This window comes from Osmerus eperlanus, chromosome 7 (genome assembly GCF_963692335.1).
Source record: "Osmerus eperlanus chromosome 7, fOsmEpe2.1, whole genome shotgun sequence".
In the NCBI taxonomy this organism is placed as follows: Eukaryota; Metazoa; Chordata; class Actinopteri; order Osmeriformes; family Osmeridae; genus Osmerus; species Osmerus eperlanus.
Genome location: NC_085024.1, coordinates 17,932,454 through 17,952,712, shown reverse-complemented (window position 1 = coordinate 17,952,712; position 20,259 = coordinate 17,932,454). Strand labels below are relative to the sequence as shown.

Sequence of the window (20,259 nt, the reverse complement as noted above, 5' to 3'; positions counted from 1 at the left end):
CATTAGTTTTGGGCCAGCGTCCCCTGGCTTTAGTTTCTGGTTTCTCTGTGATCAGTAAAAAGAGGGTTTGCCATAAGGCCATCTATGGCTGGCCATCACTTTGAAGAAAAAAAAAAAAAGAAAAAAAAAATGTCTTCTTTGAACTCTGTTACAGTGCACCATGCCCACACGTGGCATGTGATACCACAGGTTTATTTCTTAGAACATGACTTTTGTGAATGACATTTTTTAAAATATTTTATTAGTGTATATGCGCCATATTCGTTTTTTTCTTTGATATTTTTTTTTCTTCAAAAATTCAAGATGTATTGTAAATGTTTCTAATAAAACAAAATGAAATCATCTTAAACAGACATTATTTTTGTATTTGTGTGGTGACAAAATACAGCTTGGACAATCATTTCAATAACTAATATTTACAATCAGAAAACATCCAGACTTCATAAATGTAATTTATTTATACCATTGTTATCCAAATATACAGATATAAGAATTACTATTTAAAAACATACCTTCAAACCATTCAATTAAGCATTGAGGAAGTGACCAGAAAACACAACATTGTGGAAAACTTACGCAGAATGTCAGTCTACACGTTTCCCGTTTACTGTGAAAAACCCATCTCTGAATGCCTAGCCCTTCTCCAAAACATGTAGACCTATAGATACTACCCACTGCCATACCCTTGCAAACCTATAGCCACTAACAAAACTACACTGGCCCAGAAAAAAAGAACCACATATAAAAAGACCTGGACCACTGATGAGAGATGATCCCAAAAGGCATGATCCTGTTCCAGTTACATACGATAGGGCAGGTGGCCAGCGGATGATTTCCTTTACAGTAAAACAAGGAGTCCTCGGACCATCAGAGACTACTGGACTGAGTGGCCCTACGACCTGTGACCTCTGTAACATGATTGGCCCATCCGTCTTGCCAATCAGGGGCCAGCGCAACAGGCTCCATTCAGAAACTATGGTATAGGCTACTGCCACCCACGCTAACCCCACCCAAGAACCTTAATGTCTTCCTAGCCACAGTAGGGGGGGAGGGGTGTGGGCTGTTGAAATGGCTAGATGCAATTGAAATCTAGATGCCCCATCGGACTACATTGAAAGAAAAGAAACAATAAAATGGTAAAGGCAATTCCGGTCTGGACCGGACGGATGGGTTTGAAACACAAGCACAGGTTTTTCTTTCTCAGTGGTGAGCAGAGTTGTGTGAATGAAAAATTAATCTGATTGCAAATCTGACAAGATTGTCCTGTAAATTTAATTGGACTAACATATTTTACCAGGTAGAGGATAACATGGCTTTATTCCACCACTAGCCAAGGGTAGTTACATCTAATAACTTGATCTTAAAATGATTGAATTACCAGTGAAAACAAGAGAACCAAAAAGACAGGAAAACACCCTTCATATTGAGTAAGCAGCATCTGATTAGAGCAAGACAGTGTTGCACTTTTGCACAAACCCTCAGATCAAACATAGTGTTAAATAAATATCATTGGTACATTGACCCTAATACATTCAAGAAAAGGAGACTGATCATGGAAAAAGGGCGGTCGCAATTCTGTGAAGTTGGTCCTTTCTTGTACTGCTGAATGTTAATGCTTTCGTCTGTGCAATGGGACTGCGCTTATTAAATTATACCTTAATAAGAGATCAGTTGACTCTGCCTTAAGCATACAAATGTGGAAAAATGACTCTTGGTGGGATGATTCTTGTAATATGCAAACTTTCTTATTTTATTCTATTCAGTTCATGTCCTTCAGCTTTAAAGCTGATCAAGGGGCGCCCCAATGTAGAGCGCTTACCATCGGCCCGGGTTTGATTCCATCTCGGGTCAATTGTCTTCCCCTCTCTCGCCAATAAAAGATACCTTAAACTCCATCCCTTTTTTTTTTTCTTCTTTTTTTAACGCTGATCAAGTAAAGGCAGAGCCATAGAGGCTAAAGAGGCTAAAACATTCTATGGTCATTAAAACAATACAACTAGAAGTCGGGGAGTCTTGGTAGTCCATGTCTGAGTCGGCCGTGTTTTATAGCCTCTATGTCTATCTGTCTGTGCCTTCCAGGTCATTTCCTCTGCCTGCTTTCTTTGTCTCTGGTTCTTTTGGAGGGTAAATACAACATCCATACCGGTTTCAAATGTTCTATCTTCTCCCTCCTCCTCTACCTTACTGCTCCCCCTGTCTACCTCTTTGTCCCTAGCCTGTGTTGTCCGTGTTGTCTCTGTGGTGGCAGAGGGTGGCAGGGCCTCAGTTGTTCTGGCAGCACGCACCCTGTTTCGAGGCGTTCTGTGTGGGTTGCACAGTGATGGGCACCACGTTGGAGCTGGGTGAGAAATCTGCATCGCTGCGCCCTGACATCTGCCTCTGTGACACAATGTTGTAGATGGCTGTGGAGGAGAGAGTGAGAGATGTGATACGGAGTTCTGGCAAAGCCCCAGTCTGGAAGAACCTGAACTGTCTACCTGTATGCTGATGGAACTGTAATGCCTCCAGTCCTACAAGTCCTCTTTCTGTTTATACATTTACAAATAAACATGGGGAAATGAGCTGTATTGTGAATGGGTATGCGGTTTGGAAATGGAACAACAGCTCAGACAACGGACTGACTCATGCAGGTTGCTGACTAGGTGTAGAGAGAGAGAACAATACTCACTCCCTCCTCCTGATCCCAAATTAGAAATACATGGTGAGCTTACCTGTAGTCCTTCAACATAACCATACCAGAACTGACCTTGGGTCATCCACTGGGACCATTGTCTGCACTCACCATGTCTAGCAGGTCACAGGGTCTCAAACACAATTCCTAGATGTCTGAGCGCCTGCCCTGTTCTATTCCCTTAATTAGAAATTAGCAGTATCGTTGACTCAGTGGGCTAGGCTGGTTTGACTTTTTAGTGAATTTAAAATTAACGCCAAAAACAAGGCGTGGGCTTATTAGATAATTGTACAAATGATAGTTGAGGATATTTGGCCAAGCCCAGGACTGGATTAAATGAGATACGGCTCTGACAGGCAACTTCTATGAATTGAAAAGTTAATCTATGGTCTGGAAGAAGACTCTATTTAACAACTCTTAAGGAAATGTCCATCCAATGCATGTTGCCTTCTCAGATAATGAGCTATAGGCTACTAGGTTATTCTTATGTAATTTACACCAGTACAGATTAACTATCCAGGGCACATTCTTGAGTGCATGGAAATGCAAATGCCAATACACAACTTGATGGAAGCTCTGTCCATGCCAGATTGACCAGTTATTAGGTTTCTTTTTTTTCTTCTTTTTTTTTATTGAACAGTAATTATAGCTTCTGGCTGATAAAATGGATTTTGCCGCCATCTACTGGTGGTTGAGGGATTACTGGTGTTCAAAGGAACAGACAAAGTGTCCTCTCTGGGAGCATTGATTCTCTTTTAAACTGAAATCATTAAATAACACAAAATGAACTGATATAGGCACCAACATGCAGTTTGTTGGTTTGGTTTGTGCACTGCACTGCAACAAAAGTGTTGTGGCATGGTTGTAATGAGGGTGCACACTATACCTGTGAGGATGGTCTGAAAAGCCAGTTCCACATTAGAAGAGTCTAGCGCTGAGGTTTCTAGGAACGACAGCCCATGTTTCTCTGTGAAATGCACACAAGTGTTAGAATATGTCCGATTATTTTGCCGTATTATGACTGTTGTGTGTCATTTCTAACCACTTCATAACAAATAGGTGACTATACTTGAGTACCTTACTCTGGTGGCTGTTGCACGCCACAATGTCATTGTCTCCTCCTGACTGTAACTAATCACTATGATTTATTCGTAAGATAATGCCTGTTTACATAGAGTGCACTGTACACTGAACCACAGTTTTCTGCCTTGTTATATGGGACGACAGTCATGTCTCAGCGGGACGTTAATTCAACCAATTAAAACGATCAGAAAAACAAGGGTCATGTGGGGCTCAATATCAAAAGCAAACGTGTTAAGCAAAGCTATTGCCAGTATGTAAAAATGAGCCAAGACACTTGTCAATGCTGGACATACAAGCATCAGCCCTTTTACAATTAACCATCTCACGCAAATTTACTTCATTCGAAACTATCAACAAGAACAGTTGTAACTGTTACAACAGTTTTAACTCACTAACACAGAGTAAGATTTTAGGACTGATGTGAAGTCTGCACACTGATCCCATCCCAACCGATAAGCCAGCGTTGTGGCTGTGATTACTTCTGTAGCAGTTGAGACAGCTGATCTACAGTGGTGTCGAGGGGGTTGCTATGGCTTTCACAACCACGTCATGTCAGTCAGTGACTGAGATAGAAGCCTTATATAAAAGATATATCAAAGACCCCCCCCCAAAAGAAAGAAAGAAAGAAAGAAAGAAAGAGAGAAAGAGAGCGAGAGAGAGAGCGAGAGAGAGAGCGAGAGAGAGAGCGAGAGAGAGAGCGAGAGAGAGAGCGAGAGAGAGAGCGATAGAGAGAGAGAGGGCATACCTGCAAATGCCTTGGCCTCATCCGTCGGTACGGCCCGCAGGTGGCGGAGGTCGCTCTTGTTCCCCACTAGCATAATGACAATGTTGCTGTCTGCGTGGTCCTGCAGCTCCTTCAGCCAGCGCTCAGCATTTTCATACGTCAGGTGCTTGGCAATGTCATAGACCAGAAGAGCCCCGACTGCCCCACGGTAGTATCTACATGACAAACAGGATCAAAACAGAGAGGAAGTACAGACATGAGAGAGTACCCTGTGGGGACAGGAGGCTTAGACCTCCAGTCAGGTCATTAGAGGTCGTTTTGGATATTAAAATCCAGCTTCTATAACCCTTTGTCGGTCATTGGGTTTAATCTATGCGAGTGTGCTCACGCGGAGGTGATGGCTCTGTAGCGCTCCTGGCCGGCCGTGTCCCAGATCTGGGCCTTGACAGTCTTGCTCTCCACCTGGATGCTGCGCGTGGCAAACTCCACCCCGATGGTGCTCTTGCTCTCCAGGTTGAACTCGTTCCGGGTGAATCGGGACAGCAGGTTACTCTTCCCTACACCTGAGTCACCGATGAGCACCACTGGAGAACAGAGACACAAAGTAAGCATAAGTCGAGTCACAAAGAAGAAGATGATATTCTATGCAACGATAATAGTGGAACTTTATTCAAAATGTTGGTCCCAACCTTTCCGATTTACTTTATGGTCGTAACTTAGGCTTTCATATATTTAGTCTATTCAATTCTTCATTGTACACCACCGCAAAAAAAACTGAGCCTGGGGCATAGGAATACATACCACATACTTTTTATTTAGAAAGTCATTAACGGCCGCATTCTCAGTATAAAAAGCTTATGCCCCAGCTCACAACCACACAATTTGAGGAAATAAGAGTTGGTTGTTAATTGTTGAAGGTTGTTGACTAATCATCCACTCTACTTGACCAAACAGTGTTTATCCAGTGACACACCAACATGAAGGAATACACTTGTGCAAGACAGGCAGGTAGAAACTTGTCAAGTAATGTTGATGTCAACCAAATGACTGGGCTGACTCAACATGAGAGAATCTGTATAAGGAAGTATTGGACACTAGCAGCGTCTGTTTAAATTTGAAATACTAGAAAGAGTTTTTTGGAAGTGGAAAAACAAAAAGTAAACCAGGAACTACATTTCCCACAGATTGGATCTTATAACAAAAGATAACCCAGAAGTTCTTCATTTCTGTACTTGTTTGCTGGGGAACAATAGCATTACGAAAACATCATCAGATGCATTTAATCACCATAACGATAAACATTATAACCACTGATTACACACCCAATGCTCAAGGTCCTATTTAGGCTGCAAGACAAACTACAACCCATGTACAAATCAAGTCCAGGTAAAACACATGCATGTGTCAAGATAAAATCATACTTGTAGCTGACACATCAAGAGGAGGCTAAGTTCCAGAGCAGTTTGGGGCACATGAATGGGATGGGTAGGACTTCAATGAGGAACTTGGTCAACTGGCCATGCAACACTTACCCTAGCAGTCTGTTTGGGAGCAGTCGATAGTGATTCAACCACTCACCTGACTGACTCATTCTAACCGTGAGGGGTGCAGTAAATTAGCAATTAAAACGATTCACAGAACAAGAAAACAGCAAGTCAGAGACTCCAGATGTCTCTGGTAATGTGGCAGATAAGAAGTATAGCTCTTTATTTTTTGTCCCTTTGGCCGAGCATGTTCTTGCCATGTTGCACTAATTTCAGATCAACTTTTGCCATTACGCCCAAGCCATGGCATTTTATCTCAATGTGACACGTTAAATCTTTTCTCTGCATCGGTGACCGACACGTCACAGTCTGTCTCTTCATGCAGGTCTTTCCAGTTTGACGACACATGCTTGTTTAGTGTGCCATTTCTGAACAAAAGACCCTGTGCAAATCATTTACCATTGTTCAGGACAGAACACGAGAGAAGAGACAGACAGGATGATTTCTCTCAAATATTATTTTACGGTTACTTGTCTCCTAAATGTGGCTCATCATGACATAGTGTCAGAGTTCCGCTGTTTGATGGAGGCCTAACCCATTTCCTCAAATAACATAAGGTTTCAAAATGGGCACTGGTTTTTGTATCCAACAGTAAAAGTTTAGGTTACTACAAGGCTACAAGTGAGTGACCACACAGAGGGGATTGTATTTTGGTTCATTATCTATCAAGTAGCCTATGTGATGAAGCAACTTTAAGTATTTTGATGTGTCATTATCCTGGTAGTCTACAGTATATGACACTTTGTTGGCCAATAGTCCAACTGCCTCCCTCGATGATTGCATCATTGGCCTGTAAGATGATGCCTGCACAACAGATGCCACTTAATGCCATTCGTCGTGTACTTCGATGTTAGAACTGTCGCAACGTACAAATCAGTAGGCCTATTGTAGGCTATAATAATTTATATCAATATCATCCGCACAAATTAATGCCGCCAATCCTCCAATGAAATGTATACAAGGTATATGCCGTCAAATATTTGTCGGATGTCGTTAATGGGTAACACCGTCAGTAACAAAAATAAATTACTTCGTTGAACAACATTAAGCGTTTGCGACATTCTCGTCGTAAAATTGTTCAACTGACTGAGCTGTACGTAGCAACAACACGAAATTAAGTCGACATAGTAAGGTCAACACGATTACATGGTCAAAAATGGTAATGCTATGTTAGTTCATAGTCTACGTAGCTTACCTTTGAAAAGATAGTCATATTCGTCTTCTCTGTTCGTCATCTTTTCAGTTTGTTTCTATCAACGCAAATGTTCAAATTCCTCCCGATCTCGTTTCTCTGTTCAACAAACAACTTCTTGGTCATTTATCTTGCGACAGATCGCTGCTTCCCTGAAACGAACAACCAATTAGGCTACAACTGAGAAACAGGAAGCCTATTATATTCGGCAACTGATCTGACAATATAGCTTAAATCATAGATATTTCTAACATCAGTCCTTCTTTATGAATCATAATTTATCAAGGAAAACTAAACTATCTTCCGAAAAGTTTCGTCTCTTTCTGACTACGTTCTGGCATTTGCCATTTCCGAACGACGTAACGTCGAGTGCCTAGGACCGCCTCTTGCTCTGCTTAGACTGGTCAATGGACGCAAGACACCTGTCACTAACTCATGTGTGATTCGTCTACTTTGCTGTCAGTCATGATTTCCTTCCATCGAGCCTGTTCATCGCTTCTTGGTGACGTCTTTAGTCTCTTTGCAGCAGGTAGTTTGTTGAGCCTCAGGTTTACTGAATCCATGGAACAGTAAAATGACCTTATCAAAGCAGGTGCGGCGCAACAACATAATGGAGGCCTATTGGCCCAGTTTTTTTTCGCTTATGTGTTTGACAAAAAGAAGAGATGGCTTCAAACGAAGGTTACATTGTGTTTTATATGAGTGGTCTTATAAAATAACCTATTTTACACTCATTTTGGTAGGCCTATAATTTGACTGTATAAGCAGGTGTTGTTACAGTCTCAAGATTTAGAACACTCAGAAAACAAATTCATACTCATGGGAAAATTGTCTTTATTTAACAGGTGACTTTCACAATCATTGCAAGTTTGCCAATGATATATCACTTTACCTTATAACACTTAAAAGTTTATTAAATAAGACAACCAGTGTTACCCAAAAGTATGGACATCCATCCAGGATTCCAGGTAGATAAATATTTTATTTCTTTATTTCTCAAATACCAACCATCTTTTAAGAGCACATAATACATCAATCATCAGAGTGATAATAACAGTCAAATACTGTCTTAGCACTGTAGAACAGGGTGAAAAAGTTTCCTGTAACCAAAAGAGAAGAGAACTGAACTGTTCAGCTATAACTGGCCCCCTTATTGGGTGTTTAATCTGTTAGATGTTTTTACAGCATGGTTTATTCTCTTCTGGGTTGGAAGGAACATGGCCGGCCAAAGACACAGCACTGATGGACCCCTGAATGACCTTTTTACTGCTTACTTTCCTGTGGATTTCTGAGGGAAGGGGAAAACATAAACTGATTAGTGATTACTCTACAAACTTCTCAGACATGTAATCAAAATGGTTGCAGCACAAAAAGCTACTGACACAACTGAACTAGTGACACAACCAGTGTTTGGCAATGTAAATTCATGTCAAAACATGTTTCTTCTCATTTCAGCTTGCAGATTATTGCTAAATTGTCAACTACCATGATATTGGGCCACATGTATTTATTGTGAGTAAATTTGACTGAATTTATAATTGTTGTGCTTGTACACCACGGATAGCAGTTACTATAAGACCTATCTTCTTATCTCTGCACATTTGCTCCATCATCCAGGACCATAATTATTTTACTCACCATGCAATATGAACCCCCTGGGATAGGTTTACTGTAATTGGCATGTTACTTGTTAGTACTACTAAAAGTATACTATTTTGAAGCATTTGAAAAGAAGTTAGTGAATATGTAAAAAAATTACCTGAAAGAACGTCATTGAAAGCGGCCTCAACATTTGTAGACTCCAAGGCTGAAGTCTCGAGGAATAGCAGGCCTTTCTTCTCTATAGAGTTAGAAATGTGTTAATACTAATTCCAATACATAGAAAATGTTACGGTGTATAAGGTCTCCTATTAGTTGTTAATCCAAAATAAAATTGTGAAAGCCACTGGAAAATCTATTTCAATAGGAAATCATCTTTAAATCATTAATCTATGATTGGTGTGTTTTGTTTACTGCAGTGACATCCATTGTTTATCATATGACATGATGATTAGTACCTGCAAAGTCCTTGGCTTCCTCTGTGGGCACTGAACGCTCTGACACCAGGTCAGACTTGTTGCCAACTAGCATGACTACAATGTGGGGGTCCGCATGGTCGTACAGCTCCTTTAGCCAGCGCTCCACGCTCTCATAGGTCAGGTGCTTGGTAACGTCATAGACCAAAAGTGCCCCAACTGCACCTCTGTAATAGCTGGTAGGAAAAGCATGGGAGGGGAGGCGTATTTTTAGTATTTAGTCCAGTATTTATATAATTGACTGCAGAATGAAAACAAATTGGTAAGAATAAGGCTCTACTGCTCTGAAACTATTTTCAATAATCCCTGTTACCAATAAAAATTTAAATAATAATAAATTTTATTTTCCAAGGCGCCTTTCTCGACACTCAAGGACACTGTACAGAGGTACAAAAAAACATTAAAAGCAGAAGAAAAATAAAGAATACCACAACATTAAAAACAACAGAAAGAAGCAGCGCAAATGCCATTAAGTGGAATAAGCAGTATTAAAGAGATGTGTTTTGAGTTGTGACGAATGAATCGATATTTCTAATTTGGGGTGGTAATGAGTTCCAGAGACGGGGAGCAGAGCGGCTGAATGCTCTACTCCCCATGATGGTGAGACGGGCAGAGGGGACAGACAGGTGAATGGAGGAAGAGGATCTGAGGGAGTGGGAGGTAGTGGGACCCTGGAGGAGATCAGACAAATATGGGGGGGTGAGGTTGTGGATGGCCTTGAATGTAAACAGGAGGATCTTGAATTGTATGCGAAACTGGACCCGGAGCCAGTGGAGCTGTTGAAGGACAGGAGTGTTGTGGTGGATAGAGGGGGTGCGAGTTATGATGAGGCCATAAAGGAGGGAGTTACAATAATCTAATATTTACTGTAGAGCAGAGCTCCCTTGTACTTAAAGTGTGATCCTATTTTATGGTGGCTTTAAAAAAAATATATCGGGAACTTCGTAAGCCAGGGGTGGATATACTCACGCAGAAGTGATGGCTCTGTAACGCTCCAGGCCTGCTGTATCCCATATCTGGGCCTTGATGGTGAGACCGTTCAGCTGGACTGTACGTGTACTGAACTCTACCCCAATTGTGGTACGACTGTCATGGTTAAACTCGTTCTTGGCGAAGCGGGAAAGCAGGTTACTCTTGCCTACGCCAGACTCTCCAATCAGAACCACTTGAGAGGATAGATAGGAAGAAGAAAACATGAGTACCTCAAAAACGTCATTGCCATAACATGCATCACTGTCATTGTTTAACTGTACATAATAACCTTGTGTGATAATCATTTTTCACACACTCATTCCTTTAAGTGTGATTTATATAAACTGTTTCCCAGGTGTGGTTCATCCCAAATATACAGCACTTAGCTTTTTTATTATCAGCTAGAATGTAATAGTTCAAGAATTATATTAAGGTACATTTCAGAATAAATCCATTGAAACTTGTACCTACTATTGACATTACAATTCCACACCCTTGTCTTGCTATGGACAAAGCAACTTCTAAAATTTGGCACACCCTGAATGTCTCCCCACCTTCAGTGTTGTTTAGTATTAGTATTGCCTAAAGTTAGTCTAGGTGTGTCCTTAGACGCCCACTCTATTTCACCAACCTTCACATAAACCTTTTAGTCTTAGCTGTCTGTTGCTGTGACTCATTATTTCAATTACCACTAATAGATGTCCCCGACAATGGGGTTCTGTATTTAGACACCACCACATCCAAATAAATGGTTTTAGAATACGTTATGTTCAAATAATGGAGAGTAATTTAAGTTTTGAGAGACATCCTTTAAATATTTGTGCAATTCATTACAAATGTAAGTTTGTGTAATTTCAGGTGGTTTGAGACTCAGTCCAATGACCCAGTAATACAAACCATTCTTGTCCAACTTCATACTGTTAACTTTGACAAGTAAACTTATGTGCCCTCCTGTAATCAGTTACATTCCCCCAAAAGAGGAAGGCCTTATAAATCAGGTGGTGCAGGTTATGCAATTACTTCCTGTTATCTTTGATTAACCAGTGTACCTTTCAAACAGGAGTACAAAGGAACTGAGCAGATCTCCTGCATTTATTTAGTGACTCATGTTTGTGTTTCAAGATTTAGCACATGACTGACTGAAAATACACAGAATAAGAAAATGTGACCTCAATTGTACCACACCTTCAACGTACAGCATGTATGAATGACCACGGCAAGGCACCATTAGGACTGATTGTCATAATGTAATTGGCTGTCATAATACAGAGCCCAAATAGTTTATAATAGACTGTATTTACTGAACATGCTATTGTCTCAATGGAGATCATGTCACAATGGCGTTAAAGACCAGACATACGGACTACAAGATATGCGGCTTTTGAGCCCTACATTTGCACAATGGTCATCTTTCAACTATTACATGTTGAAGCACAAGGTTACATTCCTGAGGCAGCAACTGGCAGCTGAAAGTAAAGTTGACAAGCTGTTAAGCTGGTTTGTTTAGGGTAATTGTTTACTCCACTGGCAGATCATTGTTCTGCTGTTTAGTTTTACCAGATTGGCCAAAGGAATCCTTATTTTTCCTCTTCGCCTTTACTCAGTAACTTCTTATTCAAACATTTCCCTTGGTTTCCATGACAAAGGGGAGAGGAAACTTCCAGCACTCCTGTGGCCTGATTAGTAAACTGAGAAAAGTTACATCTGTTTTTTCTTTCTTTGTGACCTTAAGCAGAGTGCTTACAGCTACTAGGTTTCTCCTCTCAATATCAGCCAATCATAGCTAACGGGATTGACTGTATATTATTTGTAATATGTATTTGTAAGCTTATGCATTCTAATGCACATCTGGTTGCAGGTGGTACCTGGAAACAATAAATGGAAAACCCTTAATTCGGTCATCTGTCATTTAAACTCCTTTCATCACATTCCTTTACCTTCATTCCTTTTGGAGCTATAGCTGAGCCTGTAGTGTGTCAGTGGTGTAGTGTAATATTCCACATGCCTCTCCAGTTATAGAATGAATGAGTGATATAATCAAGTATACTGTTTTTGTGTGTGGATAAATATATATAAGCCGTTCAAGGTACTTGCAAACCATTAGCAGCCTATGGTGTTGGTGGCACTATTGACACGGGGAGCAAACATTCACAAGTTGCACATACGCTACTTAAAATTCCAAATAAAACTATCTAGGATCAATTAGAATACAATGCAACACTGAAATATGTTTTACAGGAGGTATATTTGTAATGTGATATTGGAATAAAAAACTAAAAGCTTACCTTTAAATACAAAGTTGTAAGCCTCGTTTGACTTCATTCTATGGCCCATCAATGGTGCCACTACACAACGTTGAGTCTCGTGTCCAACTCAAGCATTCAAAGTTTAGGGAGGGGAACAGGATACACGACAAAAGCGGCACACACCTAATCCAAATATTTAGGTTTAAAAGTAAATAAATGACAAAAATAAATTTCACACGCCAGTGCCAGTTGCTAGGTTGTCACTCTCCCTCGCTCCCTTAAATAGAAAGTTAGCTTATTTGAACAAGGAACTGAGCTTGCTCTGTGTAGCAAGGTAGTTCAGATGGGGGTTGGGTTTGGGCAGGTGGGGGCAGGTTAAACAGGTAAATTTTATGGCAGGTGTAGCCCAGTGAGAGACAGTGCCATCTACTGGACAGTTGAAATCACTGCAGACAGTACCACAACTGCACACTTGTTTTTGTTTTTACTCAACAGCAAAACCAAAATGCATACAATATTCATGATATAATTTGATAGTTTTGAGAGGAAATTTAAATATACACAATCCTTTATCACATAACTAATCATTACCAATACTGTAACCCTCTTTCAATAGGACATGCATTAGAGATAATGGACACCAACATTACGATTTTAGCTAGCATAAAAAGTTAAGATATATCTACCAAAGTTAATGTATCAACAGTAGAGCAGTGTTTCCTGGCACACAACCATGCTTATGAAAGCAGTCACAGCCAAAATATTTCATACATGTGTATGAAGCTTGCATTTAAGGCCTATTGGAGCATTGAGTCAAAAATACAATATTCAGCATATAAACAAACAGTTCCCCAACACATATTCACACTGATGGTTCAAGGAGAACAGGCAAAGTGTACAAATATTATGCAACAATAGCTCCAAAATTCTCTTAGCTGGATCAAACAGTTTTTTCAAAATAAATCTACCGGTGGCGTCGCAAACAAATTCTCCCCTAGGATGCTGCAACTTGGGTTAATGGTTCCTCCAGGTAAAGCACAAGGGCCTCAGCCTAAAACAAAAACATACACAAAATAAAACGTGTAAAGACATCAATATGCTTGTTTGGTATATTTGCATTGTCCCACTCAAACTAAAAGGTAAGTGGGTACATTCTTTTTTACTAATCAGTCTGAGACTCATGTCACCAGTGGGTCAACACAATTACAACTGTGTAGTTTTCCAAAATGTAAGATTTATTTTACCTTGGCTTTCAGCATGCCGAACCCCACAGTCTCTTTGGCATACATGCAGAGCAGCAAGTTGGCTACTCGTGTTATGGCCACTCTTCCTTCCTAGAAAGATAGAACATTAAAAGTCAGCATAGATTTATTTGAAATATGGAATTTTAATAGATTGTGGTTCATTCATGTAATGCCGTCTTGTCCGAACTGTAGAACCAGACCAGGTAGACAAAGATTTCAGTTTATACGGAAGATAATATACAGTTAATACACAATAATGTGAGACAGTAATCCCATTGCGTTTACAAAGTCATCTAACCATACAATCCATCAGAATGAATTTGAGTTTGTCTTCATTGAAGGCTTGATGTCCATTCTTGTCATAGGCTGCCCATATGCTGTTTGCAATGGCGGCTGTCACTCGAGCGTCTGTGTCCCCATAACCGGAGTAAGCCAGCAGGGACCCTTCATTATTTAGTAATCTGGGGAGTCAACAGCAAGATTAGTCGAGAGAGGCCTTTAGGTCACCACAAAACACTGTGGCCATGTTTTAGGTGTGCATCTGTACGCCATTTAAAAATGCAGGTAAATCTAATAGATTTATTTGGTTACATGAAACACAGAACTATGACTACGTACGTTAGTGCTGCGAGCATTGTCCTAACATTACGTAACACTTGCAACACGACAACATTTGCCTTGTAAACTTTAACAAACTTTAGCTTTAGATTTGTTATTGTCTGATGTATCCATGTTGAAAATACTACTTTACTTACAGTGTGCTTTGTACTCCGCCCGTATTCGCCTGGCTGAGAACTTGCGTTAACGCTTTTGGTCTCAACATAACTGCTATATCTCAAAATTGGCTAGGAAATCTAACTATTGTAGTAAATTAAGGGTATTTTCAACAAACATCCACCTTCTCCAAATCCACGTTCAAAATCAGCTGACTCTTTGGGACTTCCTTATAAACGCCGCAATGTATCCTGGGAAAAACGTACCGTAAGCCGGAAGTAGTCAAATACCACAGTGCCGAGCCTAGTGGTGTGAAGGCTCTGTAGAATCCAGACAAATCTTTTTAAATACCTAGGGTTTGTGGATACGAATGGCATGTTTGTATTACTTTATTTACAGTCACGCAATGACTGATGGCTGTACGAACACGTTAGACCACAAATCAGTGGGGGTGGGAAGTTTAGCGATGGAACCTTGTCCAGTTTACATTTAGCGTTAATAATATAATTAAAAAATACAAATTCAACTCATACAGGCAACCTCCTCCGAGAATACACTTCTGTCCTCTGTCAAACAAATCAATTATATCAGGTTCATATCATGAAAATGTATAACGACTGTGTAAGCAAATCCACCTCTATCAACCTGTGTAGACCTGTCAACCCCAACTGTAGGGTCCAACTAGTCATATTTAAATAAACCACCGAAACAGACTTGATAAAGTTTATCGAAATGTATTATTAGAAGATTGCAGATTGGATGGAGTCCAGGAGAAAGGCAGAGCTGAACAGATTTTCATTTAACTTTAGATACTACAAATAATCCATGGGTTGAACAAAAACAATTAATGTCATTAGTACACTTATCATTGCTATATATTTCACAAGTTTTTTTTAATATATATATATTGCTGAACCCAATACATAAGTTATTTCTTAGGCACTACACCACTGCTTGTATGAAAATACACAATATGGTTAATGTAAAAGGTGTCTGCTTATCATTTATGAGCTTTAAAACATTTTATGACATCTCATAACCCATAATCAGAGCTTAAACAATAGGAACATTTAGACTAAACTCAATATAACATCAATTTGATATAGAATTGCCATCAGTAGACTGGATATTGTTGTATTCTGAAACCCCTCCTTTATCAAAAACAAGCGGAATATGTAAGCAAATATCCGAGGCAGCGCCATTATGGTGGTCAGGTTCCAGTAGCCTTGTGTACTCAGTCCGGTTTTTGAAAACATCAACAGTGGAAAATGTAGTTGATGGAGAGCTGCAAGGAAGGAGAGTAATTTCTACAGGTCTTGCAATAAATAGTAGTTGATCAGGCATAATTAAGGATAGAGAGAAATGAAGTCAAAACAAGCAGGGTCTTATGACAGAACAAAGAATAGTGATTGGTTGTATGACCGACAAGCTCCCACACTTCCAAGTCCCACATTACCAACTACACACAATCCATTAAGGGCTATTTGGGTAACCTCATGCATGTCCAGTGAATGAGCAACTGTCATTTCAGAAAGAATCTCCGGGTATATCAGTAATGGAAGTGGCAGCGGTTGTGGTGTTAGATGTGGCGTCTTTTCACTGAGCTGTCATCATTCCACAGGCGCTGGGGTGGGGACATTTTCACTAGCAACTGAAACCAGCACTCACTCTACAATATGACAACCCCCCCCCCCCCACACCACCCACAGCTCACATCCAATTCATCTTTCTTATGATTCACAGATCAGCCAGAGATGAATAGCAATTTGAACTCCATTGTCTGAAGGGCTTGGCAGACGGTGTGATGGACTGTGTTCATTTGGAATCTCCCTTTCCAGCCCTCAACCCCTACCAGCCTTTGCTCCCCTACCTCCCAACCCACCCCCTCCCTAACTCCCCCAAATGACATGGTCTGCCACCCACTGGGTTTGCTCAGGGGGGCTAGGGGAGTTAGGAGGGCTGAGAACCCAGCAGTCTCTCAATGGCGGCGTTGATGTCTCCCCCTGTTGCGATGAGGGCCTGGAGATTGGCCTCTCGGTTGATAAAACCCATTGCACTGAGTTGGTCCAGCTGCTGCTGAAACCGTACCTCTGGGCTCTGGGTCTGAAAGAGGGTAACCCGGATTAGCATTACATTAGCCTATAGGTAGGGGGAAAGAACAGTAGTAGCAGCAAGTAAAGCTAATAATAAATTTCTCATCAGCAATACATTGGGTTGAGTTCTTGAGTGTGCAAATACCTAAAGAACATGTGGACAGACTAGCTAAGAGTTTAACTAGCCAAGAACTTTTACACATACCGCTGTGCCTCCACCAGCAAACATTTGTAACATCTGCTGCATGAGTTGCTGCTGTTGTTGGTTGGGGTTGGTGGCAGCAGTGGGGTTTGGGCCTGGTACTGGGGCAGGGGCAGGTGCTGGGGCAGGAGGGGGGTTCTCTGGGGCCACACTTCCTCCCGTGGTTGGAGGAATGACTGGGATCCCTCCAGGAATTATGCTAAAAACAAACAAACAAACACAAAAAGCAAAATAAAAAACATACAAATTGCCAGAATTTAGAATTCTACAGAATCTAGTTGAGACACAGACCTTGGCATGAGTCCGGGTGCTTCCGTCTGTAGGGTCTGTAAGCCTTGCTGGATCTGCATGAGAGCTTGCATGGCTCGAGGATTGGTCATAACTGACATTGCCTCAGGATTCTGCATCTGTGTGACAAGTCAACAACAGCATATTATGTCAAGCGCCTACACCCAACTTAAGGTATCAGACACGTACGTTGATATTTACTAACACACAGTGTTTGTAACACCATAGAACAGCAAGCTGACCTGCTGGAGAAACACAGGCAGCTGATGTCTCATCTGCTCCTGTAACTGGGGATTTCCAGCAAATAGAGGGTTGTTCATCAGTGCCTGGGGAAAATACACAAACATTGTGTATATACTTTTTTTTCAGCTTAATTTGAAATGACGCAACTGTTTAGACCAAGGCATCATCTTACGAACTTAATAATCAATACGTTAAAATACTTAACCGATTGAAGAAAATAAAAATTGCCTTGTCTTGTTTTGACCCCTCTCTAGCTCGTATACAGACCTGTGACGCGAGGTCCGGGTTCTGGGCCAGTGACTGCATCATACTGCGCATGTAGGGTGCAGAGAGCATGTTCTGCATCAGCTGGGGGTTCTCAGAGATCTGCTGCATCACACTCTGCATACCAGGGCTACTAAACACACCTGGGAAAAAAAAACACATGGATAAATAGAGTGCAGACTGTGAATTCAGTCATAATGCTGTGCACTCCTTTATGTTGTTGATGGACAAGAGCTCATACCGTTGCCCAGGCCTGCAGCATTGATGCCCAGGGGGTTGGAGACGCTGGGGGCAGTACCCCCAGTGGAGGTGGTGAAAGTTCCTGTCCCCCCTCTCTCAGATGAGCCTGTTCCAGGGGGGCCCCAGGGGTTAGGTAAAGGCTCCCTATTTTCTGTTCTGGAGGGCTGCACCCCTGAGTTCTCCAAGTTACCCCCCAAAGCCGAGAAGGGATTGTTTCCAAACTATGTAAAAGACACAAGCACAGCCCCCAAAAATTGTTTTTCTTCTATAATATCTTTATATAGATATATGTATATATTTAATATACATTAACATCCAGCCAATAGTAATAGCTACCTGCTCCCTAGCAGCGCTGAACATGGGCTCCTGGATGTCTGTGTACATCCTCCGGAGGGCGTTGTAACCTCCTGGGATGCTTTCTAGGTTGCTAAGCGCCCTGTCTTGGTTACGCATCATTTCTTGCATCATGGCCGGGTTCCTTGCCAACTCCATGGTCTGTCGGGAGAAGGGGGATTTTGATTATAGAGACACGAGTATCAACTCAAGGGGGTGGCACACCTTTTTAATCAAGCGACAAAGTATTTTCTTTCTCCCACAACACCTCTACAACTGGACCTTTCCGGTCTCACCTGTCTCATGAGCTCTGGGTTGTTGAGCATGTGGGAGATCTCTGGATTGCGTTCCATCAGCTGCTGCATCTGGGGGTTGGTGACAATCATTTGCCTCATCAGGTCAGGGTTGGACATCATGTTCTGTACCAGAGGGTTCTCCATGATCTGGGACAGCATTTCCGGGTTCGACATCAGTTGTGTCTGCATCTGCTGCTGTAGCTCCATGAAATTGGCTGAACCCATGCCCAGGCCTCCAAGACTGGACAGGTCACCAAACCCACCTCAAGGGACACATTAAAAGGGGGGGGAGAATTATTTGCAGGTTAAAACCAATAACGGGAACTGGTTGACGAGTTAATAAAGATCCAGCGTGTAAATACATCACAAATAGTCAAATGTACACACAAGAGCAGATTTCGTCAGTGTTCTTCTTTGTGAGATTAGTTTTGTAAGGAACTGTGGTTGCTACTTACTGAGCAAATTGGCAGGCTGTGCTGGGGCTGGGGCAGGTCCAGTGCCTGTCGTCGTACTGGCATTGGATGTTGGTCCAGGATTGGGGAGGGAGGCATTGCTGTTGTTTGTCTGAGGAGTCCCAGAGCTGGAACCAGACGGTTGGGAGGTGCCACCACCTGTGGACCTGCAGGGACTTGGGGGTCATCATCAAGAAAACACCACAGATGGAAAGTTTTATTGAAAGGAAAATACGACAAGCAAATGACACTGTGGAAAACATGTCTTACTTTGGAGGGGTCTTGATGACCAGATGAACAGTGAGTCCATCTTTGATGCCATGTTGGTTCAATGTATCTCCATCCTTAAGGATTTTACCAGCAAATATCAGCACTAGTTGATCCTGCTTGGCCTTAAACCTCTTTGATATTTCTTCTTTGAACTGGTTGAATGAGAAAGAGTGAGTGTTTAAACTGGGATTGATGACGGTCCAATCATAATCATTGCAATGGCCTTGAAGATACCCCGCCCAGTCCCTATACCATCACCATCGTGTAGTTTGGGCATTTGTTTAATCGCTAGCTATAATACACATGTTACCTCATCCTTTCTAGTACCTACTGTGGCTGACTTGTGAAGGGACATCAAATGTCCAAACATAGCTAGGCTAGATAGACCAGTTGGTTTGATGTCGTTCGACGAGGGAGAGCCAAAGATTGGTTGGCTACTTGGCTGGCAGTGTAGTAGCCTAGCTAGATAGCCAGTTAGATCTATCTCTAATGTTACTGTAACTGCTGACAGTTCAAAACAAATCAACCTAGACTAGTGCTAACTAGAAAGCAACTAGACAACTCAGTGACTCACACTAGCTATGAAGTCAGCTAGTAGTAAACTCACGTGCTACGGTGTACAGGTTATTTAAGATGGCTAGCGAGCTACCGTTGCACAGTTCACTCAAAACGTTAGCCAGTTAGCTAGCTGGATTAACCGAGTTAGCACAGTGTGGTCGCGTTGCAACTCATACCATGACAACTGGATGGTGCCAGTTTAGCTAGCGGTTAGCTATTAAGTGGTAGCTAACATTGCTAGCTACTGTATAGCCACAGAGCATGACTTGCATAACTGTACAATAAGTGTGTGTACCTGTGCGACAGACGAATCCTCCGAGATTGCTATTTCCTCTTTATCTTTAGGGGTTTTTACCGTGACCACAATCATGGTCCCTTCAGTGGTATCATTTTTATCAACGATAGAATCCACCGTGGGGTCTGTGCCGCTATTCTCCGCCATCTTTACTCCTCCTCAACATCCCCAACTGACAACATTCTCAAACGTGAGATAAGAAACATTACCTGAATACAGCAGTGACGACGTTACCTAGTGGTGTGGGGGTCCTACTACAT

General features: G+C 41.6%; 5 protein-coding genes across 7 annotated transcripts in view; 1 reads left to right on the top strand and 4 right to left on the bottom strand.

Annotated features, from left to right (window-relative positions):
• lamtor2 (late endosomal/lysosomal adaptor, MAPK and MTOR activator 2) overlaps positions 1-14,684 on the bottom strand; it is a 41,628-nt gene extending 26,944 nt beyond the window's left edge. Inside the window, exons 1-4 of one of the 2 annotated variants that reach the window (XM_062465458.1) lie at positions 14,507-14,684; positions 14,050-14,212; positions 13,752-13,841; positions 13,456-13,558 (exon numbers count right to left, since the gene is read on the bottom strand). In XM_062465458.1, coding sequence (XP_062321442.1) covers positions 13,502-13,558; positions 13,752-13,841; positions 14,050-14,212; positions 14,507-14,574 — 378 coding nt within the window. In that variant the 5' untranslated portion in view covers positions 14,575-14,684 and the 3' untranslated portion in view covers positions 13,456-13,501. Of the gene's footprint in view, positions 1-12,974; positions 13,559-13,751; positions 13,842-14,049; positions 14,213-14,506 lie in introns of those variants that run through there. The other variant, XM_062465457.1, reaches the window with a different exon arrangement.
• tmem176l.4 (transmembrane protein 176l.4) overlaps positions 1-20,259 on the top strand; it is a 53,782-nt gene that overhangs the window by 28,263 nt on the left and 5,260 nt on the right. The window lies entirely within an intron of this gene.
• rab11al (RAB11a, member RAS oncogene family, like) lies at positions 435-7,586 on the bottom strand. The gene is made up of 5 exons (XM_062465454.1): positions 7,218-7,586; positions 4,867-5,062; positions 4,500-4,693; positions 3,558-3,638; positions 435-2,402 (listed from the first exon to the last, which is right to left on the bottom strand). The coding sequence occupies exons 1-5, from the start codon at positions 7,255-7,257 to the stop codon at positions 2,263-2,265; spliced, it is 651 nt and encodes a 216-aa protein (XP_062321438.1). The 5' UTR covers positions 7,258-7,586; the 3' UTR covers positions 435-2,262.
• On the bottom strand, positions 8,147-12,908 carry rab25b (RAB25, member RAS oncogene family b). Of its 2 annotated transcripts, none has more exons than XM_062465455.1 (5): positions 12,547-12,908; positions 10,259-10,454; positions 9,272-9,465; positions 8,974-9,054; positions 8,147-8,502 (listed from the first exon to the last, which is right to left on the bottom strand). In XM_062465455.1, the coding sequence occupies exons 1-5, from the start codon at positions 12,593-12,595 to the stop codon at positions 8,384-8,386; spliced, it is 639 nt and encodes a 212-aa protein (XP_062321439.1). In that variant the 5' UTR covers positions 12,596-12,908; the 3' UTR covers positions 8,147-8,383. The 2 variants fall into 2 exon arrangements, with proteins under 2 accessions (XP_062321439.1, XP_062321440.1); XM_062465456.1 differs by lacking the exon at positions 8,147-8,502 and adding an exon at positions 8,509-8,883.
• Positions 15,175-20,249, bottom strand: ubqln4 (ubiquilin 4). Its single transcript, XM_062465446.1, has 11 exons — positions 20,000-20,249; positions 19,147-19,298; positions 18,880-19,043; positions 18,425-18,687; positions 18,132-18,290; positions 17,797-18,016; positions 17,559-17,698; positions 17,291-17,374; positions 17,052-17,167; positions 16,764-16,959; positions 15,175-16,568 (listed from the first exon to the last, which is right to left on the bottom strand). The coding sequence occupies exons 1-11, from the start codon at positions 20,144-20,146 to the stop codon at positions 16,416-16,418; spliced, it is 1,794 nt and encodes a 597-aa protein (XP_062321430.1). The 5' UTR covers positions 20,147-20,249; the 3' UTR covers positions 15,175-16,415.

Bases quoted from the DNA above. Each gene is read 5' to 3' on its own strand.
- rab11al (XM_062465454.1), bottom strand. From the start codon at position 7,257: ATGACGAACAGAGAAGACGAATATGACTATCTTTTCAAAG. The intron at 4,694-4,866 runs GTGAGCACACTC...TTTGTCATGTAG, and splicing joins TACAGAGCCATCACCTCCGC to ATACTACCGTGGGGCAGTCG. The intron at 3,639-4,499 runs GTATGCCCTCTC...TGCATTTCACAG, and splicing joins TGAGGCCAAGGCATTTGCAG to AGAAACATGGGCTGTCGTTC.
- ubqln4 (XM_062465446.1), bottom strand. From the start codon at position 20,146: ATGGCGGAGAATAGCGGCACAGACCCCACGGTGGATTCTATCGTTGAT. The intron at 18,688-18,879 runs GTAAGTAGCAAC...GTGTCCCTTGAG, and splicing joins ACAGCCTGCCAATTTGCTCA to GTGGGTTTGGTGACCTGTCC. The intron at 17,375-17,558 runs GTCTGTATACGA...TATTTTCCCCAG, and splicing joins ACCCGGACCTCGCGTCACAG to GCACTGATGAACAACCCTCT.
- rab25b (XM_062465455.1), bottom strand. From the start codon at position 12,595: ATGGGCCATAGAATGAAGTCAAACGAGGCTTACAACTTTGTATTTAAA. The intron at 10,455-12,546 runs GTAAGCTTTTAG...TATCCTCTCAAG, and splicing joins TTACAACTTTGTATTTAAAG to TGGTTCTGATTGGAGAGTCT. The intron at 9,055-9,271 runs GTACTAATCATC...CTAACTCTATAG, and splicing joins GGAAGCCAAGGACTTTGCAG to AGAAGAAAGGCCTGCTATTC.